Below are 26,476 nucleotides of genomic sequence, written 5' to 3' on the forward strand. Positions count from 1 at the left end.
TCATGAATTAAGAGCAGGCTGGGACACTCTTGCCTCATGTTTCTAAGTTTATTAATGTCATGATCGGATGCCAGGATAATCACAGCAATACAGCCCTGAGGATGAAAATTGATCTTCTGGGCATGCTGCTGTGATGACCAGAGACTTCCTCATTAAAATCCCATCTCTGTAATGAGACCTGGGTCATGTTGATAAAAATGGAGTTCTAGTAGTATTTCTGCTCTTTGGGAAGAAGCATCGTTTTGATTTTTCTAAACCTTTGAGACAGAGGAGCTAGATTAATAGGCTCAATGGAAAAATAAAGAGCACCGTATGTTCTGATGTTAGTGTAAAGGGGTATTATGGTTTCTAAATAAATTTTAGATTGGAGTTTCTCAGAGGTGTAGAATGGTTAGATAACACTTTTCTAGCAACCACATGCTCAATTATACATATGTGGTGGAGTCTGTTGTAATCAGAATGTGTGAGTTCCTTACAGAGAATAGGGGATTCTTACTGAATCTTGTCTTTGGGCATTGGCTTCTTTCTTTATGGCAGAAGAAAGGGCTTAGAAATGTAAGTATATTTTATAAAACCTGCCAATTCATTGATATGCTTATCTTTTTTTGTATTCTTAGTTTCCTCATCTGTAAAATAATGATCATAGAGAATTTCTCTAATATTGTTGCTTAAGATTTAGGTTAAATAATCTTGAGTATTTAGCACAGTGATTCACATATACCAAAATAACAATTTTTAAATTTACCATTCTCATCTTTTTCCTTCTTCTTGTCATTCTTATTGTGATGATGATTAGTGGGCGAAGATGAGAACATGTATCCTCTAGATGAAGAAGAATAGGATAATGAGGGAATTTTTTCTTGAAAATACATTTCAAAGATGAGGGCCTTTGTTGTCGGATAAAAAAATAAGATCATAGACTTAGTAGTGAAATGATTCCAACACTGATAGCCAATAGCTAAATTAGTATGTGAAGCACACAGCTGAAGCCATTGTAGATCCACTCAGAGATGAACACCGTGGTTAACACTTACTACAGTCAGACTTTGCTGACAGACCTTTCTGCTAGAAACATGAAGAAAACACTTAGCTATGCCAAATGTACACTTTGCCATCCACAGAAGAGAGAGGGAAAAAGAGGGAAGGAGGAAACGTGGGGTTAGACACAGGACATCAGATAACGTGAGGAGGAGCCTTAAACGAGGAGCCTGTAGACCTGGTCCTCATGCTCACACTTGCTAGCTTCAGAGGCTTGCAAGCTCTCAGCCCTTGAGTAGCTTGGGGGCTCCTCCAACAGCAGCAGGCAGCTTGGACCCACCTCAGAACATGCAGACCAGCAGCACCAGGGACACTAAAGTATTTTTTGAGTGAGTAAACGAACTGGTAGATAGAGGGTTGGTGCCTATTCTATGCGAAGTCTCCCAACATGACTAGTGCAGCAGATATATAGATTGTCTTGGCCATTATCTCTTCCACCTTCCTTTCAGTGTGTCCTTTTGTATTGCAAAGTCTGGAAAGCTAAAATTCCTATTTCCAAGGCTTTCTTATAGCAGGGGTGTCAGATGTGAATGGGGTTTCCCCAGTCTAATAAATTCACATGGAGCTTAAATTTGGACCTTGAGTTACACAATGAAGAGAAGAAGAGCAAGAAGACTGTTCTGTTGGTGCCTAGAAGCAGCTGTTCCTTGATCAGGGAATGTTAAGCAGCTGCCTTGGAAGCCCAGTCCTGCAGTGGGATGTTGTTCACTGTCCCTGGACACTTGGCCTGAAGTGCATTACTTAAAAGTCTTTAAACTCTTCTGATTGTTCTGTAAACCTGTAAACCTTCTAATACCTGCAAAGTACAGCAACCCCTTTCGGTCTGAAAAAGCCAATGTGGATTCTGTCCCTCTCTCTGTCTGTGACAAACACAGGCAGTCCTCTCAGCTAGGATTTTCAGCCTTGAAATTCGCTGCACAGCTTCTTTGCTCCCATACTTTATCCTGCCTCGATCAAGAGCCACTTCTCTCCTTAAACACATCTCCCCAGCTAATGTGCTCTCTCCTTTCTTTGATCCACTAGGTTTTGTGCTTTTATTGTTTTTGCCATATTCTGCCTCGATTTCAAGTTTGTCTTCTTACTCTAGTCAAATGGAAGTTTTTTGAGGAAGCATAAAATTAAAATATATTTAGAGGCTTTTTAAATTCCTCCAGTGCTTACCACAGTGCCACAAGTACAGAGGACACTCCATGACTATTAAAATTTGAATAAGGTCACTTAGGAAGGCTACCTTTAGAAACACTCTGCCTAGCAGCAGTGTGCCTGAAGTTTAAACTGTAGTGTATATGCTGATAACTGTTCAATCTTTATCTTCAATTTAGACCCTTCTCCTGAACTTCGGACCCATTTCTTCTACCACTCACAGGACACTTCCATCTGAGTATTCTACTCATGCCTAGGTCGAACATTCCTCAAACTGAGTTCTTACCAATACCCTCAGGCTTCTCTTTCCTTCCATTCTGCTGTACATGGACGGAAGTTACACTTAAGCTTGGTCCTTGGGCAACAGTCTCATATTCTGTATCCGTTTGCTCTATCCAATAAATAGGTCACATCTGCTCAAGTTCCACCTACCTCACCCGTCCCTTTACTTCATTTCCTCTGCTACTGATATTTTCAACCTGCACCATTTCTCATGTGTGTCTGGCACTGATCTCTTTGTACTAGCACAGCCTGGTTTTCCTGTAACACCATGACCACATCTTTGAATTGTTTTTTAGTTTTACTAATAATTCTTTTTATTGCAACTGAGGGTCAATGCAACTGCATATGATATTCAAAGGCAAAATAGATTATTAAATATTACATGGAGTTTAGTTTTGAATCAGTTTGATTTAGATGTCTGCCTTGTTAACTCTTTGTGTTCAGTTTTGTCTGAAGTAAGTTTTCAGAAAGTCTTAGCATCAGTAATTAAACAAACATATTGAATGTCATTTCTTATTGTTGTAATTATTGCTATTATCACTACCACTATGTTACTAAACTTTATTACTATTCATTTAATGTGATTTGAGCTTTAAAATTGTATAAACAATGTGAAAATCTGACTAGAGAATAGTATCTTTCAGAATATGTGAATAATCTTAGTACTTAGGTGATTTTTTAATATTTTTGAAATAAATGTATATAAAATACCTTCTTAAAATTCACCTAACTTAGTGTACTTACCTTCAGAAAAATAGTGCATAAAGATTGGATTAAATTCTTGTAAGTATGATTAAAACAGTTTGATCTAAAAGACTCATCGAGAACCAGTGATATTTATATAGCTCTTGCTAATGTTTACTGAAGCTCAGTAACCTTTATTCTTTTACCTTCTTTTTTAAAAGGGAGTAGCTGGTAATTATACTGTCACATTTTCTTAAGTTCTTAAGTTTTCAAAAATAAGGTTCTGATTTCTAGGGGAAAAAGGCAAGATTTTTTTGCATTAGCTATCAAAATAAATGCTGTGAGATGAGTTCTCTTTTTTTAATCTTCTAATTGTATTTGTGAAAATTTAAGATCTACAGTGTGTTGCCTTCATTTTCCTCCTGTAAAGGAAAGGTGTCTATTACTAAGACTTGTTTTCTTTTTTTTTTGGTACTGGAGATCGAACGTGGGACCTCATGCTGTAAGACTTGTTTTTTAATCATCAGGATGTACATTAGAAGGTGACAATGTTCAAATATGGAAATATATTAAACCAGACACCTATTTATTGGCACTTGCTGCTTAGGCAAGAAGGATACTGCTTCTCAAGAATGTGAGAGTTATGAATACTTACTGTTTAACACTAACACTTGACCATACCATGTGTGTAATACACACTCAGTGAGTACAGGGCTGTCTTATCACAACAGGAAACATGTCATCAAGCCTGGTCATGCTTTAGATGAACTCTTCCTAAGAAGTGTCACCTTCTTTTACTTTTTCTCAATTTTATTCCTGGGATCTCTGAGTCTCAAAGAAAGAATCAGCCATCATGAAAGATTTTTCATGTCTGCTAAACCAAAAGGCAAAAAAAAAAAAAAGTTAAGTTTCAGGTCACTCATATTCTACATAGTCTGCAAAGTTCATGACTGATTAAATATTTTTGTTTTGATACATAGTCTGAAGAATAGTTTCATATTTTAAGCAGTATAATTCATCTGAATAGATTATGTCTGAGAAATACTCTCATGGCCATTTTGAGAAAGAAATGGGAAATGCTCCCTGATGCTCCCATTACTTTCTGGGCTTGATCCAGATAGGATAGGATCGGTTAAGGTCAGGAGGGAGCTGTATTGCCTGTTGCTTGATATGCTAAGTGGGAGAACTTCTGAGATTTTGAAAGAAGAATGAGATGGGGAGAGAGACTCTTGGCTGGGGGAGGATATGAGGAAGACTTAGATTAGCACTGTCTGAGGAAAAGATAATGTGAGTCATATGAATTTTAATTTTTAGTAGCTATGTTAAAAACTAAAAAGAAACAGAAAAAATTAATTTTAGATTTATAGTTTACATTGAAAAAGGATCCCAGTTTGGTTTAGCTAAAGTTCAAGTGCTCAAGGGCCACATGTGGTTGGTGGTTACCACATTGGGCAGCATAAATGTTTTGTGAGGCACCCCAGCATTACAGGCAGAGTCTGGAGTCCTTCAAATAAATGTAAAGTTATGAGTGGTGGGGATGGACAAGGGTTCTTAACTGAATTTTTTTCATTCATTTTCTCTAGTGCACCAAGATACAACCTCCTCCCTATTTTGCTATATCTTCAGTGAAACTCTGATATTGAATACACATCATTGCCAGTGAAACATCTTAGCATCTGCAATGGGAGGATCTGCTGTACCATATTAAAATTTAATATGGAGAACTTCGGTTTACCCAGGCTGCAGGCATATGTGTGAGAGCTGGGGAAGATGGGCTAGGACAAATTAACAGAGCAATATCCCACTGTGGGAAAAGACTTTGGTGACAAAAGTTGAACTGAACTTATTGGGGAGAAACCTGACACAAATTGGCATAGAATAGTTATAGCATTTTTTCACATTTAATGAAAATATTTCTGTATTCTGCTGCAGAAATATTAATGTGTGTGATAATGAGGTGCTTTGCCAGAATCCACTATAGTTTGTTAAAGTACCATAAGGTTTACATACTCTGTTAACTTCCTGAACTCCAAAAAATTTCAGAATTCCAGGTTTCAGCTGATTTTTTGGGTTTCCAAGAGGGTCCGTGGACCTGAATTTGGATCGGAGGGTGTGAGGGGGTTAATGAATGGAAAAAGCTTTTCTGGAAATCATAGCCCAGAGTTCAGTGCTTGGCCTGCTGTGTTTAAAGTAATCCTTGCTCATGTGAGATCAAAAGTGACTCCATTTTGCTAATGTGAGACCAGAATGACTCCATTTTGTCCAAAATGGAGCAGTCTCCTTTGTTCTTTCAAATTAATGATTAAATGTGCTTAATCTGGGACAAAAGACATGATCTGTAACTCAAGATTCCTAAGCTCATTACTCAGCCATCTGTTTGCCCTAGAAACAAGTGTCCTGGGCCCACTATCTATAGGACAATCTGTTAACGTGCTGACTATCCACACAAGGTGGTCATGACCATTAGTCAAGATGTCTGCTGACCATCAGTACGTGACAGTGGGCCACTAACCTTTGTCCCCATTTTTCTTGTAAAAACTTATACGTAATCCCCTTCAAACCCCAATGAGCCTAGCCAATCAAAATTCTACACTTCATACTTGCTAAATGTTAACCAATCATATGGCTGCTAATGACCGAAGCTTGCTGTAATCTCAATAAAAATCCTGCTAATTTGGAACTTGGGGCTCTCAATCTCGATCTGCTGTGTCGGTGACAATTGAGAGTCTCTGCTTAAGCTTGAATAAACGACCCTCATGTGCTTACATCGGAAACGGCCTCCTGGTGGTCTTTGGGACTTCATAATCTGGGCACAACATTTGGGGGCTCGTCCGGGATCCCAAGACCTTCAGGATCTCAGTGCCGGAGGGTCAACGCCGGCTGGTGAGTGTGTTTTTTGTGTTTGTAAAGTCTGGGCCCATTTTCTGGGAAGGTCGGCAGATGGTCTAGGCGGATGCACTGCGAGGGCCGCAGACCCGGGATCCTGGAAGAAATTCTGGATCCCGCAGGGGGGGACGGAGTGCCCCATGAGTACGAGTCTGTGAGACTCCTGGGGGGATGGTGCGGGTCGCTCCCGCCACACGGGGAGAGGCCATTGTCCCATTTTCATTGCCTCCGATTTGGCGGAGGACGGTTTTGTCTTGCCTTGTGCTTTTCTGTTGTGTTTGTTTGTCTGTTTATTGTATTGACTTGGACTGAGACGCTGGGACAGACTGCGACTACCCCTCTTTCCCTCATGAAGGACCATTTCAAAGAAGTCAGGGAGTGCGCTCATAACCTAAGTTTAGAAATTAAAAAGACTAAGTTCATCACCCTCTGTAGCTCAGAATGGCCCACCCTTAGGGTAGGATGGCCCCCCGAGAGAACTTTTGATTTACAGGTTGTACGCAGAGTTCATAGGGCCATCCTTCATCCTGACCAGGTTCCCTACATTGCCATTTGGGAATGTCTAATCTATAACCCACCCCCATGGGTTAAGCTCTTTTTGCCTCCACAGAAACAGCAGCCAAAGGTAATCCTGACAGCCTGTGAAAAGACTCCCAAAGGGTGCGACAACAAAAAGCAAACCGAGACCAAGCTGACCGCGCTGCTTTACCCAGTTCTTCAAGGAGGAACAGATGAAGATCTCCTCTTTCCCCCTCCCTACCACCCACACCCTGCTCCTCCACTCCCGCTGGCGGGGATGGAGGAAAGAGCGCCGGTGGCGGCCAAGGCGGAGGCACCTGCCCCAGTGGGGCGCCACTGGAGGAGACGGCCCCACCCAAAACACCTGTAACACCCGTAATTGCTGCAAGGCCTCACTGGCGGGGCCTGCAGATTCTGCTGTCCTCCCATTAAGGGCAGCTGGACCCCCTGATGAGCAGGCCCACTTGGGACTTCAACACAGCAGAAGGTAAGGAGAGGCTCTGGGTCTATTGCCAGGCTCTGCTGGGAGGTCTCAAAGTGGCGGCACTGAAGCCCACCAATTTGGCTAAGGTAGGGGATGTACAACAAAAACTAGATGAAAGCCCTGCTGCTTTCTTAGAGAGAATTCAGGAAGCCTTCCGTAGGTATATTCCTATGGACCCAGAAGCAATTGAGACAAAGGCAGCTGTAATAATACATTTTGTCAACCAGGAGGCGCCAGACATTAAGAGAAAGTTACAGAAGGTAGACAGGTTAGGAGAGAAAAGTATTCAGGATTTAGTGACAGTGACAGAGAAAGTGTATAACAATAGAGAAACCGCAGAGGAGAAATGGGAAAAAGCTGATGACCGCCAGACCCAAAACTTAGCTCGGATTCTTCTGGCTGCCACTGCGGGAGAACAAAAGGAATGTGAACATAGACTAAGAAAGATTGCGGTGGAAGGAGAAAACAAGGGGAGACGCAGAGAGCATCCCCAGTTAGGGAAAAATCAATGTGCTCATTGCAAAGAGGAAGGCCACTGGGCCAAGGATTGTCCTAAAAAGAAACAACAGGAAGGTCACCCAAAGGCCCCTATCCTGGCTGTAGATGAACTGAGTGACTAGGGGGGACGGGGTTCGGCATCCCTCCCCGAGCCCAGGGTAACCCTAAAAGTGGAGGGGAAACCTGTTGAGTTCCTAGTGGATACAGGGGCTTAACATTCAGTCCTACTTGAACCATATGGCCATGTTTCTGATAAAACCTCCTGGGTTCAAGGAGTTACAGGCATGAAAAAGTATTCATGGACTACCCGAAGAACAGTGGACTTGGGAGTGGGCCAGGTAACTCACTCATTCATGATTATACCAGACTGCCCCTATCCCTTATTGGGAAGAGACTTGCTCACTAAATTAGGAGCCCAAATTCATTTTCAGCCCGGAGGCACAAAGGTCCTTAATCAGAAGGGAAAGCCCATCCAGGTGTTAACCATAAGCTTAGAAGATGAATATTTGCTACATCAGAAAGGGGCCCCTCCTGATCCTGACATGGAACAATGGCTCACCATGTTCCCGCAAGCATGGGTGGAGACTGGGGGCATGGGACTGGCTGCGCACAGAGCACCAGTGTTTGTAGAGATAAAACCAGGAGCGGACCCTGTGTGGGTCTGCCAATACCCTATGCCCCTAGAGGCCCATAAGGGAATAACTCCACATATCAGAAGGTTGCTCACTCAGGGGATTCTAAGGCCTTGTCAATCAGCCTGGAACACCCCCTTGTTGCCAGTGCGGAAACCTCATTCAAGTGACTATCTGCCAGTGCAGGACCTCCGTGAGGTAAACAAGAGGGTTATGGATATCCACCCTATGGTGCCTAATCCATACACCCTTCTGAGTTCACTGCCCCCAAGCCATCAATGGTACACGGTCTTGGATCTCAAAGATGCCTCCGTGAGCCTTCTGCTGGCACCCAAAAGCCAACACATCTTCACATTTAAATGAAGCGACCCTGAACAGGACATTAACAGACAGCTGACCTGGACCCGACTTCCTCAAGGATTTAAAAACTCCCCCACCATTTTTGACGAAGCCCTGCATGAGGACTTGGGCTGGACAGAGGCTTTCCCCACCAAGCACGAAACAGCACAGACTGTGGCCAAAAACCTTTTAGAAGACATCCTACCAAGGTATGGTTTCCCAGTAATGCTAGGGACAGGCAATGGACCCACCTTCGTTTTCAAGGTGAGTCGAAGCTTAGTGCAGGTACTGGGGCAGATTGGGAATTACATTATACATACAGACCCCAGAGTTCAGGACAGATAGAGAGAATGAACAGGACCCCAAAAGAGACCTTAACTAAGTTAGCCTTAGAGATTGGCGGTGACTGGGTGACTCTCCTTCCCTTTGCCCTCTATAGGGTATGCAACTCACCCTATAAGATGGGACTAACTCCCTTTGAAATTATGTTTGGAATTCCCCCTCCCATTGTTCCCAACCTTCAATCAAATGTGCTTGTTGAATTTGATGACCAAAAATTGCTACTTTCTTTAAAAGCCTCCAATGTGTACATGAGGACATCTGGCCTAAATTAAAAGCCCTATACAAGACTGGACCACCTCCTGAGCCCCATCACTATCGACCAGGAGACTGGGTCTTCGTCTGGAGACATCGACAAAAAGACCTTGAGCCTCGTTAGAAAGGCTCCTATGTCACAGTCCTGACCATGCCCACTGCTCTCAAAGTCAACGGGATTGCCTTGTGGGTACATTACACCCACGTCTGCCCCGCGGATCCACACGACATCCTAGAATACTTCATCCCATCATGACAGGTGTCCAAAGAACACGACAACCCCCTCAAGCTCAAACTGCGTCATCGGCGGTCATGATTGTGGTAACTGTACTTTTAACACCAATATTAGGAGGACTCTGCATTGCCTTAGGTGAAGAGTGTTGTTTCTATGTAGATCATTCAGGGGTGGTCAAAGAATCTATGGCCAAAGTTAAAAAAGACATCGCCAAATGAAAACAAGAGAGAGAACAAGCTCAAAATTGGTTCGAATCCTGGTTTAATTCCTAGGCCCCTTGCTTATTCTGTTACTACTGTTAACCTTTGGACCTTGTATACTCAATAGACTAGTTTCATTCATCAGAGAACAAATTAACGCTGTTCAGTTCATAGTACTCAGGTCTCAATACCAGCCAGTTCCCACCGACCTAATAAAATTAACCCCCAGAGGCCCATGATTGGCCCTCTATAGCATCATGAGAAGGGGGGAATGTGAGACCAAAAGTGACTCCATTTTGCTAATGTGAGACCAGAATGACTCCATTTTGTCCAAAATGGAGCAGTCTCCTTTGTTCTTTCAAATTAATGATTAAATGTGCTTAATCTGGGACAAAAGACATGATCTGTAACTCAAGATTCCTAAGCTCATTACTCAGCCATCTGTTTGCCCTAGAAACAAGTGTCCTGGGCCCACTGTCTATAGGACAATCTGTTAACGTGCTGACTATCCACACAAGGTGGTCATGACCATTAGTCAAGATGTCTGCTGACCATCAGTACGTGACAGTGGGCCACTAACCTTTGTCCCCATTTTTCTTGTAAAAACCTATACGTAATTTCCTTCAACCCCCAATGAGCCTAGCCAATCAAAATTCTACACTTCATACTTGCTAAATGTTAACCAATCATATGGCTGCTAATGACCAAAGCTTGCTGTAATCTCAATAAAAACCCTGCTAATTTGGAACTCGGGGCTCTCAATCTCGATCCGCTGTGTTGGTGACAATTGAGAGTCCCTGCTTAAGCTTGAATAAATGATCCTCATGTGCTTACATCGGAAACGGCCTCCTGGTGGTCTTTGGGACTTCATAATCTGGGCACAACAATCATAGACACACCCTTTAACTAAACACGTAGTCTTGCTCTTTCCCTTCCTAGCCTTCATGTCTCCCCTTCCTCATTGTTTGTCTTTTGCCTCCAGGTGTCCTGTGTCTAGCTCCCTACATTAAATTCTTGTATTGCTGGGTGATCATGAGAAGCTCTTAAGCTAAGGAGTGCTGTTAGTCTCAAGTTTATTTCACAGTTTTTAGGGGCACAGGAGGTTTAACTGGGGTCTGTCACATTTGATGGATTGTGTTAATTGCTCTTGATGGTATGAAGGAGGCAGAAGGTAGGCAGTAAAAATGCGTGCCCAAAGGTATGCATCAGTCACTATTTTATTTCTAGCATGGTGACTTTGATCTTCTTGGAAAGGTAAGCTGCTCATGTGGTGCACTGTCCAGGTGTTGCTACTTTTGCATCTAGATGTTCTATTATGCTCAGAAATAAAATGGTACTCTAGGAAGGGATAATTTACACCCAGAAAATAACTTACTGGGCCAGTGATGGAGGTGTACATTTCTTTTGTGCATTCAAAGGCATCCAAAATGCTCTGGCATTTTGTATTTCTCTTAATATACAAAAGGAATGTCAGTAATTATAGAAAGGAGCCCTCCCTCCCTCTCTCTCTCTCTCTCTCTCTCTCTCTCTCTCTCTCTCTCTCCAATAGAGTCCTGCATAACCAAAGGTCATTGTTCCCTGTAAATCTCTGCAGACTATTTTTTTGTTTACCTTAGTGAGCCAAACTTCTTTCAAAATTGTATCTGTTTTTTCTTTCTTTCTTTCTTTCTTTCTTTCTTTCTTTCTTTCTTTCTTTCTTTCTTTCTTTCTTCTTTCCTTCTTTCCTTTCTTTCTTTCTTTCTTTCTTTCTTTCTTTCTTTCTTTCTTTTTTTCTTTCTTTCTTTTCCTCTATTAAGTTTATTGGTACATTTTAGGTATAAGATACAGTCACATTCATCATTGGGATCTTGTACCATTACATGAGCATCTTGATTCTTATTTATTTTCCCCTTCCCTTGCCCTCCCTTCACCCCCTCCACCCTTCCCTATTTGCAAAGACCTTGTTTCCATTCTTTTCCTCTTCTCATATTTTTTCCTTTCCCTTTTTTTCCTTTCCCCTACCCCTCCCAATTCCCCTGGTCTTTTAGACCTTTTTTTCCTGTTACACAATATCAGTTATACATTTTTTAAATTACAATATTAAGACCTAGGAGACATTACCACAGATTTTACAGAATTTAAAAGGATATAGAAAGGATATTACAAAAATCTTTTTTGAAATAAATTTGACAACTTCTAAGAAGTACATTGGATGACAAATTAATGAAACTAACTCTGAAAGAGATATAAAACTTGAATAGTACATATTAAAGAAAGTATATTCCTAGCTTGAAAACCTACCTATATGACAACAGTAGGCTCACAAACATTTTAACTGATAAATTATATCAAACAATTAAAGCAGAAAAAAGAAGGAACACTTATCCCCCCATTTTAGGAAATCAACATTGTGCTAATCCTAAAACTGGATAAAGATAATAGAAAAAAAAGGTATGAACATAGATAGAAATTTGTTTAACAAAACAAACTCTTAGAAGTCAGATCTGGCAGGATGTAGAAAGTGGTTTTGTTATAGGGATGGCAGTGTTGGTTGAGCATGGAAAGATCCACCCCCAAAAGTCATCATTTAAACAGAGGAAAGGAAAAAGCCATATGATCATGTCACTAGTTGGAGAAAAAGTATTGGACTAAATTCTACAGCTGTTCATGGTAAAAGCTCTCAGGAGCCTAGAAGTAGAACAGAACCTTCTCAACAGATTAAAGACATGTACTCCATACTTCCAGTGAGAATGCCTTATATGAATGGAGAAGATACAATGCTTTCTCCTTCAGGTGGGGAACAAGGGCAGATATGCCTACTCTTCATCTGTCCATTAAACTTTGAAACCTAGTCCCAACCAAAATAGTCTGGCAATAAAATGACACAACTAGGATAGGATTGGCAAGGCAGAAGCAAAGTCTTTATATGTAGATGAAATGATCATCTACAGAGAAAATATTAAGAAATCTCTAGGAGCCCCTAGAACTTGTAGTTGAATTTAGCAGGATTAGAAAACACAAGGTATATATAAAAATTCAGGTCTGTGTATACTTGCTATAAAGAAAGAATTGGATATTGAAATTTAAAAGTTATGTAGGAGTAAAAAGGACCTAGAAAAGTTAAAAAACAAAAAAAAAGAAAAACAGTGTTGAAAGACATTTAGTACCTAATTTTAAGACTTCTTCTAAAGCTACAGTAATCAAGGCAGTGTTGGTGTAAGGAAAGACATATAGATCATTGGAATAAAACAGAGAATCTAGAAATAGAACCACACATATATGGTCCACTGAGTTTTGAAAGATTATTTAACATTAACATTTTATAGACTATAAACTCAATTCAAGAGCCGAGGAAGAGATAGTGTTTTCAGTAAATGGCACTAGAACACCTGGTATCCATATATAAAAAATTAACCTCAACCCTTTTTTTCCATACATGAAAATAACTTGAAGGGATCTATGAACCTAAACAAGAAAGCCTAAAAGTATAAAACTTTAAGAAATTGTAAGGGAAAATGTTTATGAATTTAGGGTAGGCAAGAACTACCTAGTATACAAAAACCATGATGTATAAAAGAAAAAAAATGATAACTGAAATTCCATCAAAATTTAGAACTTTAAATGACATCATTAAAATGAAAAGTAGTCCTTAAACAGACCATATTTACAATGCATATAACCTATGAGCAGAATATATAAAGAATTCTTAGAGCTCCTTAATAGACAACCCAATTAAAAAGTAGACATAAGAAGATGATAAATAGCCAGTATAGCACAAGGAATGGTGTGCAACTCTAGAATCAGAAAAATACTAATCAGTACAATAATAAGATTGAATTATACACTCATTAGGGAGATGAAGTTAAAAGTTTTAAAAGCCTTGTCATGACTTTTTCTTTTTGTTGGATTCTCCTCCTTTGTGTTTAATTTGTCACGCCCAATGGATTCATTCTGCTAGGTTTCCTGGGGTAGTGATCCTCCTTGTCTTTTCCTAGGGTATTGTGTAAAATTTTTTGGAGGGCCAGTTTGATATTCATGAAGTTCCTGAGGTGCTCTTTATCATGAAAGTATCTTACTTCTCCATCAATTTTGAAAGATAGATTTGCAGGGTACATCAGTCTGGGTTGGAGGCTGTTTTCCTTTAGGGCTTGAAATATGTCACTCCAAGCTCTTCTTGCCTTGAGGGTTTGCATTGAGAAGTCTGCTGTGATTCTGATGGGCTTTCCTTTGTATGTGATTTGTTTCTTTTCTCTCACTGCTTGTAGAATTTTATTCTTCTGTTGGATTTCTGGAATCCTAACTATTATATGCCTATGTGTAGATTTTTTTTGATTAAGGCTAGCTGGAGTCCTATATGCCTCACTTATCTGTATGTCAAGTTCTTTTCCCCTCCTTGGGAAGTTTTCTGCCATCACTTCTGTGAACAGTTTTTTTTATGTCATCTGCACTCTCTCCTGTTTCTTCATTGACTCCAATCAGTCTTATGTTATTCTTCTTTGCATCGTCTAGCAGCTGCTGGATGGATTTCTCGTGTTCCCTTACAATTTTAAAACAATTTTTCTTTTCCTGGTCAGTAATTGCAATCTTATCTTCTATATCTGAAATTCTATCCTCACATTGGTTCATTCTGCTGTGCAGATTTTTTATGGAGTTTTTAATCTCTTGGAAATCTGTTTGAATCTGTTTTATGGATTCCATTTGTTTCCTATGTTGGGATTCCATCATGTTCCTCAGATCCTCTATTTTTTTTAATCTGTGTCCTCTCTAGGTTTATTAATCATGTCTTGCACCATGAGTAAAATCTTTGCTGTTATCTGAGTAATTATTTCTGATTTCATTTTTCCCAGATCCTCTTTTGTTGCTGGTTCAGAGAGTCCAGGTGTTTGAGTATCAGATTGTTCCATCTCATTTCCCTTTGGGGTTGCTGTAGGTGATCTGGAACTCTGTTTTTGAGGCTTTGTTTATGTGCTTTCTCATTTCCATGGGGAGGGGTGCTTCTGGCGCCCACGTGGCTCACCTTCTGTGCCCTAGGAGCTTGGGATGGCAGCGGGGGAGCTTCCTTCTGGGTTCTGAGACAGGTTCAGCTTCTCTGCCCTAGAAGCTTGGGATGGTGGTGCAGGAGCTTCCTTCTGGATGCTGGGACCAGCTGAGCTTCTCTGCCGTAGGAGCCTGGGATGGAGGCGGGGAGCTTCCTTCCGGGTGCTGGGACCATCTTACCTTCTCTGCCCTAGGAGCCTGGGATGGCAGCAGGGCAGCTTTCTTCTGGGTGCTGGGACCAGCTCACCTTCTCTGCGTTAGGAGCCTGGGATGAAGGTGGGGTGTATCTGTCTTCTATGTGATATTCATTTTGAAAATGCTTCTCTGTCTATGTGGCTATGACAGAATAATGTGTTCCTTGCTGAACAGAATGTTGAGTAATTTCTTACCCATTAAAAATGAAAAAATGAAGCTGCCCAAAAAAACCTCCCAAGTTGCCTAGTAAATGAAACTCCAGAGAGATACTCCAGTAGCCAGGGAGATCAAAGAGTAATGTTCAGGGTTCATCCATCTCCATTTATCTTTCACCTGGGTGATGTGCCAGTCATTGCATTTTGCTGCTCCTACGACAGCAAGTAAATACTACAATTACTGGGATAGAAAGGCCTGTAGCCTTGCAGCAAACAAAAGGAAACTCAAAAGTAGGTCTTAACTTCACACAGATTCATTGTAATTTGTTCTCAGTAAGGGACCACATGAGGACTGACATCACTCACCTTCATTGAGTGGAGGATCATGACTACAGAGTAAGGACCCTGTCCATGGAAAATGTGTGCACACACAACAGTTTTATATGCAGTTTTTAGGGAAATGTGCAGTTTTCTCTGAAGTGTGTCTGTACCTGAGAATAAATCTAGAAAAAGAAAAGCATAAAACATAAGTAGAAATAGTTCCTTTTTCTTTCTTTTAAAACCTGTTTATTTAAAGTTATGCTTGTTTTGGATGTGTATTTTAAGGAAGCTACAAAAGAAAAAACAAAATAGTGTTTAATTATTTAATTCTGAATTTGTTCATAGCTGATATATTAGATAACAGGGTTCAGAAACAAATCAATTCCAAAATCCTCATGCTAGGTAAGCCACAACAAAACATCTTAAGGTTTCTCTGATGTCTAAAATATCCACTTAAGCCTCTAAAAGTATAAGAAATAAATGCCTGTTGTTATGTTAAACATATTGGTTTATCTGGAGACATTAAAAACAAAATTCTCTCCAAAACAATCTGCGGCATTAGGACCATCTTATTCGCACTTGAATTTGTGTTGTCATCCTGGAGAACAGCCTCGCACCTTTCAATGTCTGCTAACTCCTTTGGATGGATCTTGGGGCTCTGTAAATGCTCCAGAGCTGATGAGATGATAGTGGTGAGAAGTGGGGGAAGCCGTCAAAAGGTGCCAATGTCTCTATGAGTGTGGATGACTCTCCAACTTAGAAGACATTTATGACCATTTACCTAGAAGGCATCAGGAATTCTGTGCCATATAAAATCGAACAACAATAACTAATCATTAAATTATCTGCTGCTTTGCAGTTCACTTTACAAGTATTGGCATAGTTAATTGTCCTACTATATGGTAGATATTATAATCATTCTTGCTTTTCACATAAGTAAAGTAAAGTCAGGGAGGTCAATTAACTGCTTTCCAAATTCAAGTCATGATAGAACTGGGGCATAAATTAAATTTTCGGATTTCTCTCCTTTTTACTCCATCAAGAACAGCACATTCCATGTCATAGTTACCTGGTACTGTAAGTGGGAAAGTGTGAAGTTAGACTGACTTCTCCAGGGCAGGAAGGGACAGGTCATCGCAAGCTCCTTTTCCCAGAGAGGCACTGGAAGGTGGGGAGTAGTGAAGAGCAATGGCTCCCGGACATTGGAAGTTTGGTAACAAAGACCATAGAAAACAGATTTCCTTACTTAATTCTACTGGCGCCCAAACCAAAGTAGCACAGTTTGATAATGAGGTGAAAGATATCTTTAGGAATGAGGGAAAATACAGAGGCCCAATTAGTTTTGTGCTTCATTCCCTGCTAAGGAAGATGTTGAGAAGATTTTCTCTCCCAAATTCCACCTTGAAGCTGAAAGGTCAGAGGTACTAGAACAAATAGCAATAAAGGTCCAGTATGTTCTAAAGCTAATGACAAAATGAGTGCAAATAAATAACTGAAGAGGGGACTCAGCCAAGAGAACTGAAGGAACTCAAGAGTAATGTAGTCTGTGGGTCTTAGGCAGTTTACAGCCACAGATGACTTTTGAATGTTCCTGAAGTGTGAGGACAGGTAAGAAAAATGATCCCGTTACAACAATCCCCTTAGTCACCATTTTTTATTTGAAGAGTTTATATTTCTAGAGCAGGTGTAGATTCATATAAAAATGTGTAGAGATTGCCTAGATTTCTTCTTAGACCTTTGGGGAATCTATTAAAAAGTGTCACCGTTTGTGTGCTTCGTAAACAACAGAAATTTATTTCTTAGTTCTGGGAGCTGGCAGATTTGCTGTCTGGTGAGGGTCTGATTCTTGGGTCATAGACAGCCTTCTCATTGTGTTCTCACTGGTAGAAGGGGAGGAAGATCTCTGGGATCTTTTTAATAATTCCATTAGTGAAGGCCCCATACTCATGAAATAATCACCTCTCAAAGGCCTCACTTCCTAATACTATCACATTGGGAATTACAATTTTAATATAAAAATTGAGAGGGCATTCAGTCTGTTGCCTCCCTCCACACATGCTTAACCTCACCTAGTATTGATATCTTCTACCGGAGTTGTGGATTTGCTGCAATGGCTGAACTTCCATTGACATATCATAATCACCTCAAGTCCATAGTTTACATTATGGTTCACTCTTGGTGTTGTAACATTTTATGGGTTTGTATAGTAACATGTATTCATGGTATAACACTGTACAGAATAGTTTCATTGTCCCCCAAATCCTCTGTGCCCTGCCTATTCTTTCTTCATCCTCATCCACAACTTCTAGCACCCATAGATCATTTTTATTGTCCCCATAGTTTTGCTTTTGTCAGGACATCACACAGTCGGAGTCATATAGCTGTAGACTTTTTAGATTAGCATCTTTCACTTAGTAATATGCACTCAAGTTCCCCTCATGTTTTTTAATGGACTGCAAGATCCTTTAGTTTTATGGCTGTTGAAGTTAAAATGGATGCCTAGCCTGAAGTGTCCCTGAGTAAACAAAACCGGTTAGGTCTCATAAGTGACCTTAGGCTTGTTTGACCTGCAAACTTATGAAAATTAGCTTGAGATAGTTCTTATGAATTAAAGAAAAATGAAAGTTAAGTTCATCCAATGTGGGGAAAGGGAAAGGGAATGTTACCAGAGACCCCTGCAGTAGTTCTGGCCTCCTGCAAGGCAGTATGACATCTGTGAGATAGGAAAGTGGGAAATAAAGACACAGAGACAGACACTTGAGAGAAACTGAGTCTTGGGCTGATCTAAGCTGGTCAGGGAGGAAAGACAAAGGATTCCCAGGACATCCAGCATTTATTCATTACAAGCTTGGGAAGGGGGAAGCTGGGCAGGCCTTGGGACACCTGCTGATGACAAGTATCAAGCAGGCAGAACTGCAGAATGAGGGCACAAGCATATCTTTGCTGAAGAGGACAAATGGTTAATTCAGAGGGGGAAGAATATAATTGGAGTCAGTTGACCTTGACTGGGAGTGAACTTAGCCAAGCTTTGCTATTTCCAATGTAACACAGCTAGCTGAATTATGGAGGGGCAAGTATATATGGAGTATATACTATATGGAGTGCCACTATAGCCTGATAATACTAAGCAGAGGTGTCTGCTACAATCCAATAAAAAGCCACCAACTAACTTGTAGTTATAAAATAGGGACTTAGTGCAGGATAGATCAAATAAAGCAAGATATAACTGTAACCAATTAAATATTTTCTTTGCTTTAGTTGCATGCTTGTTCTATGAAATCCATCTCTCTGGAATTTCTACTTCTGGAGCTGCCAGATTCATGAATCATTGCTTGCTCAGATAAACTCTTTATAATTTTTTTATGCCTCAGTTTACCTTTTAATAATATTGAGTAATATTCCGTTGTCTGGAATATTAACAATTTATTAATTCATTCTGCTGCTCAAGAACATCTTGATTACTTCCAAATTTGGACAATTTTAATACAGCTGCTGTAAATGCTCATTTACAGGTTTTCATATGAAGAAAGCCTTTAATTTCTGTGGGTATCAAAGAGGGTGACTGTTGGATCATATGGTAAGAGTATGTTTAGTTTTGTAACAGACTGCCATTATGTCTTGCAGTATAGTAACAGCTGGTTTGCACTCCTACCAGCAATGAATGAGAATTCTTGCTGCTCTACATCCTTACTAGCATTTTGTGTTGTTAGTTCTGAATTTTGGCTATTCTATTGGATAAGTTGTGGTAAGCATTATTTTAATTTGCATTTTCATGATAACACATGACATGGAGGACCATTTCATATGCTTATTTGCCATCTGTGTATCTACTTGGTGAGGTCTTAGATCCAATATTTAATTGGGCTGTTTGTTTCCTTATTGTTGAATTTTAACAGTTCTTGGAAAAAAAAAGAAAAAAAAGTGTTCTTTGTACATTTTGGATAACAGGCCTTTATCAGATGTGTCATTTGAAAATACTTCCTTCCACCCTGCGAATTGTCTTTTCACTCTCCTGATAATTGTCTTTTGTAATACAGGAGATTTTAGTTTTAATTAATGGATCATGACTGTTATTTTGTATCTAAAAAGATCATCACCATACATAAATCATCTAGGTTTTCTCCTATGTTGTCTTCTAGTTTTTACTATTTTGTATTTTACATTAAGGTCTAGGACCCCTTTTGAGCTAATTTTTTTGTGAAAATTTGTGTCTAGATTATTTTTTGGAGTGGGGCATGTTGATGTCCAGTTTTCTTTTTCTTTTTTTGGTACCAGGGGTTGAACTCAGGACCTTGTGCTTTCAAGGCCGGCACCAGAACCATTGAGCTAAATCCCTGGCCCTATGTCCAGTTGTTTCAGTACCATCTGCTGAAAAGACTATTTTTTGTCAAAGATAAGTTCACTCTATTCACTGGACCTATTTTGGGCCTCTCTCTCTTTCTACCTTGTTGATCTATTTTTCTATTGTTTCATGAATACCACACTACCTTGCTCATTGAAGCTTTACAAAAAGTTTTGAAGTTAGGTAGTCTCAATCCTCCAACTTTGTTCTTCTCTTAATTTTGTATCAGTTATTCTGGGATATTTTTTTCAGTATAAATTTTAGTATCAGTTTGTAGGTGTCCACAAAATAACTTAATGGTATTTTCAGTTATTCCTAATTTGGGAATAACTGACATCTTGATCAGTCTTGTTGGATGGATTCACTTTGTTTCTTGTTCCCATCAGGTATCTTAGCTCCTGGACTCCTACAACGTCAGTTCTTTTTTTATTCTCTACATCCCAAGGATGTCAGAGGCTTCCGGTACTGCAGCTCCTTAGATTGCTTCACTGTCACCTGTTTGGCTCTCAGTTGCTCTCGTCACTTGGATGACCACTTCCCTGAATTCCAGAAGTGATGTGACTTTCCTGGTAGATTCTCTATTGATGCACATATATGTATTATTTAATATAGTACCTGGTCAGTAAAAGTTTCTTCTTACATTGTGGGTATAGACAAATAGTGCAAAGGAAGTAGATATTAGTAAATCTGTAAATATGTAAGTATAAGAAAAATATCATAGGTTCATGAATACCTTTTCATAATTTCAAAGTCTATAAAGCTCTGAAAACTAAATGTTTGAAAGCTAAATGTGTGAGAAACTCATTTGATTGCAAATTTTGACTTGAAATGATTTGAAGCTACCTATAGCATTTACGTTTATCACTTACTGGGATTTCATTTATAAGTTTTATTACAGAAAATTAATATATCTGATCTCAAGATACTAAGGAGACTCACTGAGCATTTTAAAAAGTAATAAATTGACTTTCCACTTACAAACTAATGAATTCAGAAATCCATTAGACCTAAGGATTGAGGGTAAGAGATTGTGCAGCTTCATCATATTTCTGTAAAAGAAAAGGTTATCTTTGAAATGATCTTGTAGAATTGGTAGAATGGTAGAGATAGAAGGTAGGGCATTCTGAGTAAAAAGAAAATTATGAAGAAAAGTGTGGAAAAAGAGCAAAATGAGTTAAAAAGAACAAAATGAGATACATGTGGAAAATAGTAAATAGGAATAGGAAGAGATAAAGAAAAGAGATTAAGAATGATATAAATCATTAAAAATCATTAAGTATTAAATATTATTTGTACCAGTCAGCTTTCCCATTGCTAGGGAAAATTTCCTGTCACCCACAGGAAGAGGTTTATTTGGCTCACAGTTTTAGAGGATTAGTCCATAGTCAGTTGACTCCAAGGCAGGAATATTATAGCAGACTGGGGCGGTAAAGCAGAGCTGCATAGTTCATGGCAGCCAGGAAGCAGAGCAGAGGAGCAGTGCCAGAGAGAAGGGGCCAAGGTCAGGCCTCTAATACCCATCCAGACACACCCAAAAGTGTGCCTTACTAATACCCTAGGTGGTTCACTGGCCGATCAAGTTGATAATTAACCGTCTTATTATTGTTAGGAAATGGAGAACTCTCAAAGAATCTTTAGAATAATTCAAATGTCATTATGTTAAAGGAGCATTAAACTAGGTAGCTGGGGGAAATTTTTGGAGATAGGATACATTTCAAATGGCGCTTTAAAGGGATAGGCAAATGAAATTGCAGTGAGGCAACAGCAGGGCAACAAAATACGACTATAGAATCTATAGGATGTGATAATTGGCTAGATATGGGGAAAGAGAAGGGTATGTTGGATAATAATGAAGTTCTTGCCTGGGCAATTTAAAGAATAATTCTACTACAGTATTAGAGGAAATATGAAAGGCAGAGGGAGGAATAAATTTGGGGGAAAATGACATCTTTAAGTTAGGACATATTGAGGGACTCAAATATGAAAGCCATATAGAACTGATGGAGTGTTTATGAAGGTAGAAAATAAATGTTTGGTTTCTTAAAGTCATTTACAGATTCATGAGGTTTTGGGAAAAGTGATTTCAAGTATGTTCTTCATTTGAAATTAGCATATGGATCTGACTTCAGAACTGATAGATTTGCTTTGGTAAAGCTCTTCAAAACAAAACTCTTGCCAATGCTGAATTTAAATAAATTCCTATAACTAAGAACAGAAATTTTTATTTTCATATTAACAATTCACTTCCTTGGCCCATATGCCACATTTCCAGAATTACAAGCTGAATGGGTACACAATTATGAAAAGAAATTCTGAAGTGATTTTCTAATTTTGACTTTTATGATGAGTTTGGAAATACCATTCTAAGGTGACAGGAAAATTCTTCAAAAGTAGTTCATTAAATAGACATTTATCTCCTTCCTTCATGCAATGTCAATCACAAAACCACAGACATATTTTTATCATGGCTCAAGTACCACTGAAACTGCACTGTCATAAAACAGATACACTGCTCTAATTATAGAGGCTGTGTCTTCCTTGTTTTCAAATTTACAACTGCTTCCTTTTTATCATGTGGGTCTCTGTGGCTAGAATGGGATTAGCTTTGGGAAGTGTACACAGGGAGACCTGTGTTAGTTTGCTAGAGCGACTGTAAGAACATATCACAGACTAATGGCTTATAAATGTATGGTCTCAGCTTTGGAGGCTAGAAGTTTGAAGGCAAGATGTCAGCAGGGCTGGTGGTAAGAGGGTAAGATCTGTTCTAGGCCTCTCCCCTTGGCTTGTAAATTGCTATCATCTCCCTATGTCTTTTCATATTGTCTTTCCTCTGTGTGTGTGTGTGTATATATACATATATATATATATATATATATATATATATATATATATCCATCTCTGTGTCTAAATTTCCTGTTTTATGAAGACACCAGCATATTGGATCAGGGTCCATTTGATGGTCTCATTTTAACTTATCACCTCTGTAAAGACCTTAAATCCAAATCAAGTCACACACTGAGGTACTTGGGGTTAGGAACTCAACATGTCTTTTGGTGTGATTTCTATGACTTGTGCATACCTAGACCCCCACAACATGCAGAGTAGTTGCTCAGTATCTTCAGGACTGGGAGAGCTCACTGCTGAGCACGTATGATGGGCTCCTAGATCATAGGAAGCTCTTTCAAGACAGAAAAATTGATAACTAGTTGGATAATGATTATTTATTCACTGAGTTTCCCTTTACTATTAGTCAAAGATAATCCTTAGAGCCTAGGATATAGTTCAGTGATAGAGTGCTTGTCTACCCTACATGAGGGCTTGATCTCCAGTAATAAAAAAACAACAACTCTCCCCTGAAAAAGTACCTGGATATAGTGTAACTGTCTACCTATAAGTAAAAAGTTATTTAGTTATGGAAAAAAATTTAAGAGTAGTAATTTTATTTATTTTAACTTTCATTTATTTAGCGATAAGTTTCTGAAGGCAAGGTTTTGTCCTACATGGTAAATTATTTAAATGAATAAATCAATGAACACAGAGTTTATGAGGTTCTGTTATATACCATTGGATTATTTGGGGAAAAGAATGAGGAAGAGAAAACAAATAGTGGAGTGATGGAAATCTAAGATTAAACATGAAGTAATAGAGTATCATAGCCTAGAGTAGTGGTGGCAAACCTATGGCACCTGTGCCGCAGTGGGCTGTTTTTATCATTGAAAGCTCTAAAAGGTTCGCCATCACTGTCCTAGAGGCTTTACAGGTCAGTGTAAGTGAAATTTCGTCCCTCCTTTTGCAAAGAAGAATAGAGTTTTTAGGGGATCAATGTTTCTGAGCTCAAAGGGCAAGTTAGTATAAGGTAAGAATAACATAGTATAGTGGAAGAGCAGGTATTTGAATTTAGTTTGTTTTGTTGCTGTCTCCTAAACAGAAGTCATTTAGATCTGCAGGTCAGCTTAGGGCTGGCAGATCTCAGCAGGGCTTGACTGGGTCATCCTATGAAGATCATTGGGGCTTGCTCATGGGTCTGGGTGTCAGCTAATCTTGGCTGGGCTTGGCTGGGGTGATTTAATTTTTGTTCTCTGTGTGTCTCATTCTCCTCCTAGGATTACTGGGTCAACATGAATATGCTCTCGTGGCAATGACAGAGGAGCTAAGAGCAAGCCCAACTGTTGTAAGCATTTCATAAGCTCTTGGTTAGCTTATGTGGCTAATATTCTACTGGTGAAGCCAAAGGACTAAGCTCAAAGTGAATAGGTGGGATATGTTCACCCTTCATTGGGAGGAATTGTGAAGTCACAGCACAAAGGCCATGGAGTTGGAGGGGGTTATGAAGATGTAGGGCCATGAATCCACCACAAGTGATGAAAGATGGGAATTTGGAGACAGAAGGGAGAATTTGTGAGATGTCCTCCCACCCCTCAAGAATGTGGTACATGAAATCTTGGCTTTACTGTCTACCTTTGTAAAAATTAGTTGTCTTCAGTTTCTTCATCTATATACAGATATTAATGGTATTAATTAATTGATTAACAATATCTGTATTGCTGAATAATTGTGAAGAATAAAGACATATCATTTACAAAACATTTTACTATATCTTGGATTTATGTTAGATTCCTTTCTCTCCTTCAGGATACTATTTTAGTGTGAGCATACTTTAAAGAAAGAAGAAGAAAAATTTAAAGAGAATGTAAATAAATGCACAATTATATTGTTCATTAATGTAGAGTAGGAATAAAGGAAGGAAAAATTTCTTGTCACGAAGAGCATATTCAGTGAAAATGAATGAAAGTCAGAAAGGGCATTCCATGGGTGGGGAGGTACTGGCATATTATAACTATGGAAGTGATCTTGAAATTAATACATTTCAAAAATTATCTCATTATACTGCTTTTCCCTTGTGCGGGAGTTTAAAAAATCAACCCTGACCCTGGTGGGTGGGTCCTTAAAAAGGTGAACTATGTTTTCCTTTTTCAGTTTTACCTGGCATATTCTCTTTCAGGATTCTTTAGAGATTTGCAAAACTGGAAATAGGATGCAAGGAGGCTGAGACTAGTTGTGCATTGCTTCTCTCCAGTCTTTTGTTTATTCTAACCCTAGCTAGGAATACATATACCTTCATGTTTTTTATTCAGTAAGCACTAGCTGAGGGCCAAATATGTGCAAAACAGTATATGTGGTATGAGTAGAGGTGAAGTAATGCTGGTGGGATGTGTGTACAGAGATGAGTGAAAAGGGTTTCTGCCAACAGAAAGCTAGATTGTCTACATTTGCTCCCCACTCCTGTAATTCCTATTCTCCCATGCACTGTGCACCCTTCTCTGGGACATAGGCTGATCTCTAGGAATAGCCTCAGCTGAATTCCTCTGCCTTCTGGCTTCCACCTGTGTTAAAGGGATGCTCCTGCAGGGGGCAGAAGTTGGGAAGAGAGTCTGGTTCCTGCCCTGCAGGCTTGGTGATTGGCAGTGACTGAATTCAAAGTCCTAATTTCCATCCAGCAGAAGCAGCCATTTCCTAGCTCTACAGTTACAGCGTCCTCTGAGTTCTGGTAACCCATTTCCTCCCTTGCCCTTTAAGGCCTAGATGTGGTCATAGCTCCAATTGTTTTTGGTCCTCAGGTGCTTCATCAGTACTTGTTGGTTTCCCTTAATTGTACCCATACCTTTGTAGATGGCCCCTTCATTAAAGCTTCAGTGGCTCCTCATTGCACCATCTGTGCTGTCAGGACCATGACAAGTGCCCCTCCTTCCCTCAAAGCCAGTACTGAACTGAGACAAATGGTGACAGTAAGCTTTCATATACAGGCTTTGCCAAGTTAGTGAAATCTCACTTTTAAAAAATATATTTTCATCATTTTTTGGGGAAAAATGACTTATACCCATGCTGCACATTATTTCTGAGCTATTAAAGATGGTGTGTGTTATATAGTACAGTAGCTTTTCTTTTCTTCCTTCCTCACTCCTCCTTTTCACTTACTTTCTAGCTCCTTTCCTCCAGCCTTTAAGCTTTCCTTCCTTTCCTCCCTCCCTCCCTCCCTTCCTTGTTCCTTCCTTCCCTCTCTTCTTCCTCCTTTTCCTTCCTCCTCCTTTTCTCTCTTCCTCCCTTCCTTCTTTCCTTTCTTTCTAATTGCTATGTGCAGGTGGTCAAGAAAGATAATATGTGATAGCTAAGCAATGTTTGGACAAAACTATACTACTGGCTTTTTAGGAAAAGAGACTCACACTAAGGTCATATAATTTGAAGCCCCTTTCTATTTTTAAAGTTTAAATTACTGGTATTTTCACTCATGCATTTTGCTTCTACGTGCCTTGTACTTCTAACCTGAACAACTCACTGTCAGTAACCTCCTTGCCCCCTTGCTGTGTGTTGCCAGATCTTATATATTCTACTTCCCTGATATTTCAAGAATTTATTTCTTTTTATTCCCAATTTGTTTTTACAATTTCATTCTGTGGTGCATTTGAAATTGACAATGGTGCATAAAATTGCATGTGTAATGGCTTAGTTTTCTTTTATTTTCTCTGTAGAAAAATCTCAGTTTAGCTTATGAGCCTCACAATTTTGGTAGAAGAGTATTCTTGTTAGTTATAGGTTCACCCAGTTTTTCCATGGGTGAAGTTATGAGTCTTTAGATGGAATATCAGACAGTTGTCTAAGCTCTGCTTACTTTGCTTCCAGTTTCATCTTTTGATGGTCAGTCTCTGTTTGCATGAAGTCATGCTGCACCACTTGCAGTTCCCTAAATAGTGTACCTGGTGATTTTCCTGACTATTTTCAAAGATGTATTTATTTCTGCTGAGAAAGCCACATTGTTTTTTCTCTCTCTTTACCTTCTTTACATCAGATGAATGAATAAATGTCTACTCCATTGACTTCCCTTTATAAAATCTAATAAATACCTATCTTCCAAAAG

At 39.5% G+C, this 26,476-nt stretch overlaps 1 protein-coding gene across 1 annotated transcript; it reads left to right on the forward strand.

Annotated features, from left to right (window-relative positions):
* Positions 1 to 6,764: 6,764 nt before the first annotated feature.
* Positions 6,765 to 8,850, forward strand: LOC147823679 (uncharacterized). Its single transcript, XM_087192484.1, is given in 2 exon segments — positions 6,765 to 7,039; positions 7,752 to 8,850. Coding segments are annotated over 2 exon segments (1,374 nt in total).
* The last annotated feature ends 17,626 nt before the right edge of the window (positions 8,851 to 26,476 follow it).

The sequence above is a fragment of the Heterocephalus glaber genome, unplaced genomic scaffold, assembly GCF_053883595.1.
Source record: "Heterocephalus glaber isolate CG9 unplaced genomic scaffold, H.glaber_assembly_v1.0 deba00001571, whole genome shotgun sequence".
Taxonomy (NCBI): domain Eukaryota; kingdom Metazoa; phylum Chordata; class Mammalia; order Rodentia; family Bathyergidae; genus Heterocephalus; species Heterocephalus glaber.